Source organism: Lampetra planeri, chromosome 2 (genome assembly GCF_965212315.1).
Source record: "Lampetra planeri chromosome 2, kcLamPlan1.2.h2, whole genome shotgun sequence".
Taxonomy (NCBI): domain Eukaryota; kingdom Metazoa; phylum Chordata; class Hyperoartia; order Petromyzontiformes; family Petromyzontidae; genus Lampetra; species Lampetra planeri.
Window position 1 is genome coordinate 17,188,924 of NC_136108.1, and position 12,156 is coordinate 17,201,079.

The 12,156-nt window shown below is 40.0% G+C and overlaps 1 protein-coding gene across 5 annotated transcripts in view; it reads left to right on the top strand.

Annotated features, from left to right (window-relative positions):
• LOC144729184 (rho GTPase-activating protein 15-like) overlaps positions 1 to 9,673 on the top strand; it is an 81,346-nt gene extending 71,673 nt beyond the window's left edge. For all 5 annotated transcript variants that reach the window (XM_078609223.1, XM_078609231.1, XM_078609250.1 and 2 more), the window contains 4 exons: positions 412 to 489; positions 1,587 to 1,721; positions 4,160 to 4,265; positions 4,485 to 9,673. In XM_078609223.1, the coding sequence (XP_078465349.1) occupies positions 412 to 489; positions 1,587 to 1,721; positions 4,160 to 4,265; positions 4,485 to 4,659 (494 nt within the window). In that variant the 3' untranslated portion in view covers positions 4,660 to 9,673. The remainder of the gene's footprint in view (positions 1 to 411; positions 490 to 1,586; positions 1,722 to 4,159; positions 4,266 to 4,484) is intronic.
• Positions 9,674 to 12,156: the final 2,483 nt, after the last annotated feature.

Genomic DNA, 12,156 nt, shown 5'->3' on the forward strand with positions numbered 1-12,156 from the left:
CTACGTGACTTTACCGAAAGAACTAAGAGTATGAATCCTTGCAGTCACGAAAGCTTCAAATCTAGAACTTTACCCTGACACTTGTATATTTTGAGTTTGCATGTTCTCCCTGCAGTTGCGCAGATTTTTCTCCGAGTCCTCCAGTTTTTCTCTCCATTTTGAAACATGCATTGAGAGTATTCGGCTGCCTTAACTTTCCACGTGACAAGCCACTTCATTTAGCAATCATTTGTGGCCAAGTCTCTTCTGAAAAAGAGCTATATACCTGAGCAGCCCTTACCTAGTAAAAAAAATACAAAAAGTTTTCAAGTGCCGTATTATAGTGTAGTGGTGGCTGATGTTCAATAACCATCGCCGTACAATGCAATTTGAAAGCTTTCGACATTTCTGTGTTTTTTTCTTTCTTTTCAGGACTCTGCATAGATGGAATCTACCGGGTTAGCGGGAACTTGGCCACGATACAGAAGCTGCGCTTCCTTGTGGATCATGGTAAGGGATGAAAGATGGTGATGCCAATTCGCAAATGACATGCCACACGAGGGTAAACCTTTAAATCAATCCTGAACGGCCTTTCGTGATAATATACAAGGAAATTAACAATGCGGATTACAGACCTATGTAACTGGGTCACAAATCGTTCCAGGTTTAAGAAGTTGCCTGTTGCAGTTAATAGTGATTGTATCAGCTGTGTATGAAGTCATTTTATTTGCACATAAAGCTGTTTTGCCACTGGATTACACAAAAGGCTTTTTAATGTCAGCTGCGGTAAGTGCCTGCAAAATAATGATGAATAAAACATTTAATTAATTGCAAAGCTCAATATATTTAGTTTTATAAATGTTCCGTGTAATATATTGGAATATCTGTCGTGCAACAATGCACCATTACAGATATTAAATCCAGTGACTGATCTACTTACGTTATGAAAACATTACAGAAGAAAATAAGCATGGGCTTTATTAGTCATGTAAATTGACTCTAATCTGAAAAGTCTTGTTTATATTTAGTTCACCCTGCTTTTTTAATAATGTGTGTTCCCCATAGCCTGCAAATGCCATACAATATGAACGTATGATTAATAACCAATTCAGCTTTTGCGAAGGACATTCTTTAAAAGCGGCGTTGTTTTTTAAATGCAAGATTTATTGGTGAGCAGGGAGGTGCATATATGATGTGGGGAGTCCGCTTAGCAATACTGTCAGGCGCTTCTCATGGTGGTTGGCGGTGAGCAGGCCCGGACTGGACATAGGGCAGTCAGCGCAATTGTTCAGTGGGCCTATTCATTCCGAGTGCTGATGGGCAGGTCTGTGTAAAATATATTGCACTATTCGGCAGCCCAAGAAATTCTTCCTTACCGGTCCATTTGTTTTTTGGGCCAACCCAAATGGACCAATGAGATCCCATGGCAATTTGGGCTGGTGTGTTTGCAAATGCCTGGGTTGATTTTTTTGTGCCAGTCCATCACTGGTGGTAAACTTAGGTTCGTGACCAAATGCTCGCTTAGCTCCTCTCCACTGCATTCCCCCAAAGTGACCAGAGTGTTATGTGCCAAGTTCCAAGCCATTCTCTGTTCTTGTGCTGTGCAGAAGAGAAGGTGAGCTTGGATGAGAGCCACTGGGAAGACATCCACGTCATCACCGGAGCCCTCAAGATGTTCTTCCGGGAGCTTCCTGAGCCCCTCTTCCCATTCAACCAGTTTGATCTCTTCATTAGTGCCATAAGTATGTGACACGGCACCTGCACGTTCATTACAATTACCACCTCCCGAAAAAAATACGTCATTCCCGGCCTTTCAACTAATTTTAACTGCTGGTCATATTTCCATTTTCAAAAGCATCTCCGAAGGTTGCATTCATTACACGCAAAGTGCTCGCCACAAATGCACCTTGCCTTGTTGATCTCGTCAACGAGCATAAACCATCACGCAAACTCCGGTCATTCTCGCAGTAGCGGCTTTTGGCTAACTTTTGAACAAAGACGGTCACCGCATCGTGTGCTTTCAGATGCACTTATGTGGCCGTCTGGAATGCTCTTCCTTCCCATGTTAGGAAACCACTGGAGCTGTGTACTTTAATAAGTTTGTTGTCCTTCCCCCGCACCTCCGATTAGCACGGTTGGCTATATATGGTGCGAAAGAAGTTCAACATACATACATAATCATATCCTTTATAATAACAATATAATCATCATCATATCCTTCATGCAGGAAAATAAAGTGAATTAAAAAAAATTATAAAAAATATCACGACGTTTCGATTGCAACACAAGCAATCGTCATCAGGTCATCAGGTGACGATTGATTGTGTTGAAGCGTCGTGATATTTTTATGATTTATTATTATTTTCATTCTTTTCATTTTAATTTTTATTATTTTATTGTTCTATCTACGTGACTTTACCGACAGACCCAAAAAATAAGTAAATCATTATTAAATTATTGTTTCATTCGAGTCGCTTACCATCACCATGAAGTGAAGCGGACGTGAAGAGCTCAGGTCATCGGAAGTGGAAGGCTGGTGACATTTTCTGATGAGCTTGGAAATGTTCTTCAGTTTTTTGTAAAATAAATGAGAGGGCACCGACTGCTATAGAGAGAACACATCCAACTGCATGGGTTTAATGAATTACATACAACAGTTAAGTAAATATTGGAGGCTTAGAATTGGTAGTGCACATTCACATCAATTGTATTTCTTACAACGGTCAGTAGTAGCATCGTAGACTTACTCACCATATAATAAGTGCATCTAGAGCTTTCTACACAAGATTAGCATCGAGCTTTCCACCGTCTCCTACCACATGCTGCTTAATTAGCACGTCAACTGTTTTGGTGGTAATTGGAAAAAAATCAAGTTTGCATGTACTGTATTTATTTATTTAACCTTTCTGGCTCATATCAAATTCTGGTTTCAGTCTGACTTCATGACGTTTTACTCTATTCAGCTTAATCAATAACTATTTGAAACCTGCCAATCCCCAAAATGTACAACATATTTCCTCTAATACATATTACAAGAAACAAAAAAAATGAAACTAGCTAAGCTTGTTGATAAATATTCAGACCCGTAATTTATCAGAAGCTTCAACAAGTTGAAGCTATTTGGAAATGAGATTCTTCAATGCTTGCCACTGCGTAAAATGCATGCCTGAATGAGTTTACATAGTTGTTACTCCAAACCGGGATTCGTGTTTAGTAATTGGCAGAGCCAACGGGTACTTTGTTGACTCTTGCATTTTCCTGTTGAAAATTGTATGTCACTTGAAGCATAAAATGCTCACTCTAAGGTAGTCTACTGGAAAAAGTCTCAGTGTCAAAAGCAACAATATATTCATACTCTTCAACATGCCATCAAACAAACCATTTTATGAACTACAAATGTCAGAATATATTGAGCTGTGCCCTTGCATAATGACATGACAATAATCCTGCCTTAAAATAATACATATGTAACAGGCAACGGTTTGGGAAAATGGACCTTCATAACACAATATTATGACATAAGATATCACTGAAATTCTATAAACATTGTGTATATATACCTTTTATGAATATCAGGGGTTGGAGTGGTCAGGCAGTTGTTAGTACACTTTACTTATGAACCCAGCTGGCCTGCGTTTGGTCCCTGGCTAACATAAGTGGCGAATTATATATTAACCAGTCCTGGTCCTCTTCCTTTACCTACCTACACTAACCAGCATGATGCAGTATGACTAAACATATAACACCATGACTCACATGGTTAGGGGAGGCCTGAATGGAATTGTGGGTTGACAAAAGGTTGTTCGTTATTGTAACATGATTTCTGAAAAAAAACAACCAAATAACATCGGGGACAAGGATTCTATTCTATTCTTTTGGGTTTTCGGTAAAGTCACGTAGATAGGTTCAAATTAAATAACAAGGATTATATCAATGACTTTAGAATTACCCTCCTGTCACGACCACAAAAGTACTTAAGTTGCAGTGCAAAGTCGAATGTATACAAACATGTGTATTCTTATGGGGCTGAGACAAACTCGCTATGCAAAAATAACCCTGTTTTTTTCATGCTAGAGGTCTGTGAATTATAACCTAGGGACTAACCGATACTGGCTCGTTCTGACATGGGCATTGCATAATCCCACTCGTCTTTCTTTTTTTTCCTTTGTTTATCCCCCAGAGAACCAAGACAGCAGGGAGAAGTTGACCAAGATTAAGGAGCAAGTGCAAAAACTCCCCAAGCCAAATAAAGACACCATGAAAGCCCTGTTTGAGCACCTGAAAAAGTAAGTTGTGCGTGTTTATTCACGTGCCTACATGATAACGATAACCCATCAAAGCACCGATGGTACAGGCACCACCACCAGCTCTTTAGCTCTTTGAAGTGGGTTTTTTGACGTTGCATTCCGATGGGTACGGCGCAGGTTCCGATTTCAGCTCGAGAGCTGCCTCCTTCTTGATGGTGTTTCCTGAGTGCGCCCTGGCCGTATTTTTTGTGCCTCCAGGGTGATCGCGTGCGGCGAAGCGAATCGAATGACGACGCAGAGCGTGGCCATCGTGTTCGGGCCCACACTCCTGCGGCCCGAGAATGAGAGCAGCAGCATGGCCTTCCACCTTGTCTACCAGAACCAGATCGTGGAGTTCATACTGTCCGAGTTCACCACTATCTTTGGCTTGTAACCCTCGACTGTTTGCACTACTTATCTGTCAAGGCGCAGCGCCACTGATGTAACTACCTGCTCAATTTTATATTGTAGCCATTAGATGTCTTCTCCTGTAAGTGTCCACAAGGTGAGTTCCAGGTAAAGCTGAATGTAAAAAAATGGGTCAACAGGGCCTGCATATTGCATAAGCATTGTAGCTTCATCACACGCTTCATCTTTACAATCCTGGCCTTTTCACATTAATGAGTGGTAAATTTAGTGCTTCTGTTAAAAAAAAATCACGTTTGAACAAATTTCGTTTAAACGAGAAATAATTTTTTTATATTTTGTTAAAAGGACCTATTGTCTGTGGTATAACGACTTGCAGTGCAGTTCCGCAGGAATATTCAAGGTGTGTGATTGACACCGTAGCAAATATTTGGCCTATTTATTTTGTATTCTGAAGAAAAAAAAAACTTGGTCAGCGCCATGTCTAAACAAATATTTTCATAACGGTGCCATGCTTCACTGGTGATATGTTTGTGAGTAATTGCGAGAGCGCGTTATGAAGCCAAACCGCGTTTCGTCAGTGCCACGCAAAATCACGTCGAGCTCTCGTGTTTCAATAAAACTGCTCGTCCGATGTATACAAATTTAAAGCGATTGTGGCTCAATTGTATATAACTCTAAAGAAACTAAACGTCCTTCAAGTGTTAAATGCGATTAAAATCCATGACCCGAGATACTCAACATTTTAAATCGCTTAGGTTTTCTTTTTGAAATCTGACAGTTCCCGACGTATTAAATGACATTCTGAAATATGTCCTGAGCATGTAAATTTAGAAATCAGAAAAACTTAAAAATGTACGAGTTATCAACACTGCAACATGCCTGATCATTGATACATTTGTATATATGCATCTTGTGTACCTGAAAGTGGCTTGCCATAGATAAAAGGCACATGGAACTATTTTTCTGGATCAGTGTTTATGCTTTGGGATTCTTCGACACAAAATAACTTCTTGTAAGACCCGACGAACTTGTATTTTGAACTGGATATTGTTAAAACACTTAAAAGGTTTGCGGTGCATTTTATCTCTACATTTTCAAAGTGCATGAAATTGTCGAACATACAAATGGACCCATTAGTGTTTACAAGCCACAGTACTGTTCCAAGTTTGTTCATGATGACCATCGAACATCGTATCTTAATGCATGGGTGTCAAAGAGGCTATAATTTAAGTACGTGTGCTTTTGGATTGAATACGGTCTGACAGGAGAAACACTTGGGGTTTTATTTGCGATCGTACAGTTTTTACTTTAACTTTCTGTTTGGAGGTTGCAGCTTTCAATGCACTTACATGCCAAAATGAGGGGACTGGTGAGTTGTGATATGTGAGCTGTATGTGTTGCTGTTGGATTACACCAATGTGGATATTGTTCAGTTTTCACTTCTGCTTTGCTGTACTTCTCGTGGCAGTAGGTCACCCCTTCTGTGTAGGTGAAACGGTTTGCGTTGAGGTGTCAGTGTTTAGAAGTAGGTGTGTGTGTGTGTTTGTGCCCTTATGTTGGTGTCATTCAGAGAGTCTTCAGTGTGGTGTCTGAGTTTTGTTTAAACTTGTGTGCTCGTATATAACTGATTATGGTCATTACTATATAAACGTTAACAACCTAGGATATACGGGAGCATTAAATACCCTTGAACGATTTGTTCACTTTTTGAGCAATTGTAAAAAAAAATGACAATCTTGTTTATGTTAAAGTAATATTCTGTGAAATAGGCTTGCTCAGAAGGTGGATAAAGGGTCATTAAAACCATTGCTTCTCAATCATTGTAGAGGGCTTGTTAGGTGAGCCTAGGTTGGTGTGCTGTGAAATATGTTACCAAAAACCCCTGTGTGAGGCCACTTTGACAAGTTAGTGTAGGAAATGTATCAATGCAGGCATGCCTCCGTAACTGTGGAGGTGTAGAGAAGGGTGCTGTGTATGCCACTTGTCTGTATTCTTGCCAAAAGGACTTGCGATGCAGTCTATCAACTACTGACCTTTTATCATGCGGTTGATTTTTCAACGAACAAAGTTTGACGAGTAATTGTTTTGAGTGTTGTCGAGGTTTCTCTTGTTTTTAAAAGAGCCATTTGTGTAATTTGTTAATATTGTGTTTATTATCGTCATTATCATCATCATGTTTGTATTTTGATGTATTGAAATGTACAATTATTCAACTTAAAATACATTGTAACCAATTTTCGATTTTTCTGTTAATGTTGCCTACCAGGCACTTAGCAGATTACTATTATCTATTGGGAGCTCTCCAATACTCATATCTTTATTGAATCAATTCTAAATGATATTGGTGGCCAAAAATATGTTTTTCAGCCACTGCACTTTCCCATCTCTCTTTAAACAGTCGCTCAGGTGCCAGCATTGTTTTGTATCATAGCTTAAAAATGTTCTTGCCTGACACTGCCTACATTAAGTGCTGAAATAAAAGACTATACATTGGCACTTGCCATATCACAGAGCGTAAGTTGAACATACAGCTTCAAAGCACAAGAAAGTATGAGGTGTTGGCACATGCAAACGTTTTCCTGTCATGAGATATTTATGTGGTTGTTGCCTGTGTCCATGAATTGTAGGCTGTGGTTTGTCGAGAGTTGTGAATATGAAGTTGTCTTGCTACACTCCCTGATCTTGTAACGTTCTTACCCGCCCCGACTGGACATGTCAAAAAGAGCTTCATAGCTCATCGGATTCCTCCAATATAATTCGATATTCTGACCTGTGAAAACAGGCACTGGGAGAATCTAGTAGGGCCCAAGCCAGTTTGTTTTTAAGCCATGCATAGTGAACCCATAACACGTTACAAACGTTCCACAGTCAATACAAGTTGACAGGGAGAGGGGGGGAGGGGGCACGTTTACGCAAAAAAGTGCACTAATTGTTTGATTGTCAAATAAAGTTGGATCCTGCCAGGTGAGCCATTGTTTGGAACACAATGGCCATGTCTTACTCTTCACCTATGATATACAGTAATGGAACAAAATGAGAGAGAAAAAACACCTACGCTAATTTAAAAGTAAAATGAACCACAAGCTTTATTAATTTTGAAATGTTGATAAGCTTTCATCCAAGCTTGAGATTCGTATTTGTGCAAGCTTATAATTTTATTTTTAAAAGGTACAGTTTAACATAAATCAACATCATGTTGACACTGCTTTACAACAATGACAAATATATATTCAATATATTAATATTACAGGTATTGGGGCTTCAGAGCAGCCAAATAAAAAAAATACCTCGATGTGGTAAAGTTGTGAGATCGCATGTTTTGAATTAAAATTTAAATATTTTGCCAATATCAGATTAAACGGAAATTAATACTTAATGTCTGCGAATGAAAATCCTTGAATGTGTCTACTAACACTTTTTGTATGTAATCTTCATATTTGGTAGTTTTTTCAAGGTACCAACGATAATAAGTCGATCTTTTTGTCCTTGAATGCTCTGAAGTAAGGCTATTGCCCAAAACGTTGGCCAGTCATGTCTTTTCCTGATTTCAGGCCATGTTAATGACAAAGACGGCCTTATATAATTGGTGTAGGCATACAAGCACAGTCCCCTGGTCTTTTACTGGGAAAAGGTAGTTGCATGGTTCATTAGATAATGCTATTCTTAAGTCCGGCTACTGGTCCAGTACGAGTGAGATCCTGGATTCGAAACCCAGCCTTCAACTTGAGTTTGAAGCACATTCTCATGCACATTGAATTTCGTGGTCTCGGCATCGTCTGCTGTCAATCATTATGCTTTATAATCAACATACACATGTTTGGTTTTGTACTTCAGATGTGACGATAGCTTTGCACATGCACCGAGTGAACTGCTTTATATTTTGCATAGCTGATGTGTGTGCATCTTTGTGGTTGTATAAAATAGACCCAAGAAACATGTCGGGCAAAGGCCGCCGGTGTTAATGCTAAGTTCTTTGTTTTCCATATGATGAGTGGCTTTGTCGTTGGTAGAAGGTACACAAATGCAACATACTTCGCTTTATGGCTTAATGCACATAGCACAATGGGTATATGATTATCACGAAACAAGATGTCCAATCTTGACAAAAGGCAACCTACTTAGACTTCAGAATATTTCCATTGCAGAGAGGAAAGAAAAACGTCATCGTGTAATTTTTTTTATTGTTAGTTTTTTATCATCTTTCGCAGCTGTTTGAAGCAACTCGAATTTATTGTTTTGACCACAGCATTAAAAGGAGCCAATGCACTAAACTCGAAATCCTTCTTTGTTTTCTGAATCCAACAATTCCAAATCAATCTGGCATGTGCGCTGGGAGGTGTGAAGGGCCAGCAAGTTGCCAACAAAACAGCCCAACCACACTTTACATTTTGAATCTGTATGCACTTTATGTCGGAATTTGTCAGGACACGTGAACACTGGAGCCACCCTTGATTTGCTTGTTGGTGAATGTCTTTGAGAAAATGCCTGAATCAATCTGTCGGGAGATGTTATTTCCACGTTGGTGTCGTTTTGTGCTGGATAAATGCGTTGGTGCCACGTACGGACCAACAATTTGTCTGTCTTAGCAATTTTTGTTTGTTTTGCATGCACCTCGTAATAAAAAAAGACTTGCACACTACACTGCATTAAAGCCAACAGTACTAATCAATGTGAATGCAGTATCGTCTTCATAATTACACATCCATTGAACTGTGTCAAAACATTAGCAATGTAATTGTGTGTTTGTAATACGCGTAGGATCTACATAATACATAATCTTTCACAAAAACGCATACCAATTTGGTTTCCCTACCATTTACTTTTGTTAACCGCCTAACACTCTGCGTGTGTATTTTTTTTATGTGTATGGCCTTGTAATTATATTCTGGATTAATGTGTACAGTGTCCTAATGATCTGTTTTGGGGTCATCTTTTAGCAATGGTGTAAAGGAAACATTTGTGTTTGTTTTCATAAAGTTTATCAGCGCTGTACAGAAAACTGCTACGATAGAAATAAAATGTAACTATTTAAATCTTGACTTTTTCGTGGTGTCATTGTTATTCCTAAATAAAGGTAATAGGGGCTTATATGTGTTCCCTACAGGATGTGTGGCAGAAGGTAAGTCAATAGTGCAGTGGCAGCTCAGCATATACTTGAGCCCAGGCATGTGCGCGTCTGTGGCCGTCTGGAACGCTCTTCCTGATATGAGGCCACGATATATGCACTTTAAATCTAGACTGAAACTCATCGCTTTAGAACTGCTTTTTGTGATTAGTTTCTTGTCCTTCCCCCACATCTCCAATTAGCACGGTTGGCTACATACGGTGCGAATAAGGTTACACATTAAAAGGCTGCCTCGTGAAAGAACGTTTCAAGGCAATGCATCGTCTGATCACTGCACATGCAACGATGTGTCGATTCAGTGATTAAAAAAAACAGTTATGCTCATGATACGTGCATGTAATGGAGCGTGTGAACAATCGTCCTTTTTTTTCATACCGTCTATGTTGCATGCAATTGGGTCATGTGAGCCATGCCGCAACCAGAGGTGCTATGCTCACAATAATGTCAACAATTCGAATCACGACAGTCAAATCATGGGAATTAGTTGAATCGCAGAGAAGGTTGGGAAAGGGATTATTGTAAACATTTTAAACAAAGTCCACAGCACTATGAATGAACGTGTACTATACACGTACTATTTCGACAAGCTGCATATCAGCAGTGGACGCCAGAACTGTTCAAAATATGGCTCGTGGGTCACATTTGGCCGATGTGCTCTTTTTAACCCAGCCTGCGGCATCACAAAACACGAATGGGCCTCGGAGGCAGAGTTCTTCATTGCAAGGACCGTGGGCCATTGGTGGCTCCTGGTGGCCTTGAGTGTGGCCCCTGACGTGCGGCCCTCGACAGTACACAAATGGGAAAACATCTCATCATGCTGTAAAATTGAATGGTTTCAAATGTGTGGCGGCCCTCACACTGATGTCTTACGGGCGAAAGTTGCCCCCCTCTGAACATTCTAATATTTGGAGTTTGCATGTTCTCCCCGTGGTCGCGTCGATTTTCTCTGGGGTTTCCCTCCACATTTGGAAACATGCGTTTCCAGTGTTTGGCTGATATAAATTTCCACGTGATAAGCCACTTCGTTGAGCTAAAATTTGTGGCCAGGTCACTGATGAAAAATTGCTATATAGCTCAGTGGGCCTTACCTGGTAAAATAAAAAATACTAACGAAGTAAAATCCATGATATAACAATAGGGTTTACCTTTTCTGGCAATAAAACAGGTGTTAACATGTGAAAACACCAAACTGAAACCTATTGCAAAGAATCATGTCTGCACCCCGAGCTCTCAATGTCCTGATAGTTAATTTTCTGTGTGCTGTTCGCCTTTTGGCTTCCTCGGGTCTAACACTGTTTGAGACTAGGCTCTAAAGAAACCTGTCATGTGTGGACCATTTAGTATTAAGACAATGCATATACTACCAGAGCATGTGTTTTGTTTGTATGCTCTCCACAAGTTCCGGTATTTGTGGTTAATGTATACATGATTTATTGCAAAAGGTTTCAGTTTGACTTTTTAACATCTTAACACCTGTTTTATTGCCAAAAAGGGTAAAACCTATTCTTATATTTTGATACTGGCAAGGGAGGTCCCATGATAAAATGAACGACTACACAAACCTCCTTCCCTCTCACTAAAGTTTGTTCGGCACTTAATTTGTCTAAATTCCAGCTCTGTCCGACGGAAGGTGGGAAGTTCTGCAGCTGATGTCCGCGCCCCATTAAATAAACCATCTACGGTGTCACGTGGTGTCGCGTGGTGTCGTGGAAGGATCCAATTCAATTACACAACACTCATTGTCGAGTACGCTACTGTAAAAAAGCAATGCATTGAACGCAGTGCACCACATCAATAATGGCAATTGAAGAGAAGCAGTTCTGTTCTGAAACTAGACAAGTTACAATGTGTATGTTTATAATTTATCATTCTATGACCGTGCTACTCGTAGCATCCTAGGAGGTATACAAAATAATTAAGTTTTGTAATAAAATACCCACGTGCGTCCCAGCATAACTGCGTAATGCAAGGTTGCCTAATGTGACTGGCTAATTGCACTGTAACATTCTAACGTTATATAACTTTAGAATCCATTGTAAACCATTTTTTTAGGACCTCGAGAATGCAAGGTGCCTTGGTGCACGACGCTCTCTGCCAGGGTTGCATTGATGATGAACGGACGCCAGGTGGTGCTACAATGACGCGCGGAGGCTGGGTGAAAAAAAACACCGTTTCAAGCCCGCATTTTTCATGCAAGCGGGGACCGGCGTTTGGATGTGTTACCTCCAGACTCTTGAACGCACTGGTTTTGATCGTGTTTTACAGTGCGTTATCCGAGTGCATTGCACAGTCGCGGAGTGTGTCGCGTTGAAGGGCTTTGCATGAGTCCTTGTTTGTAAGGCACACATTGAATTTTTGGGGAAAACTCAGAAATTCTGGATTTGGTGATAAATTACT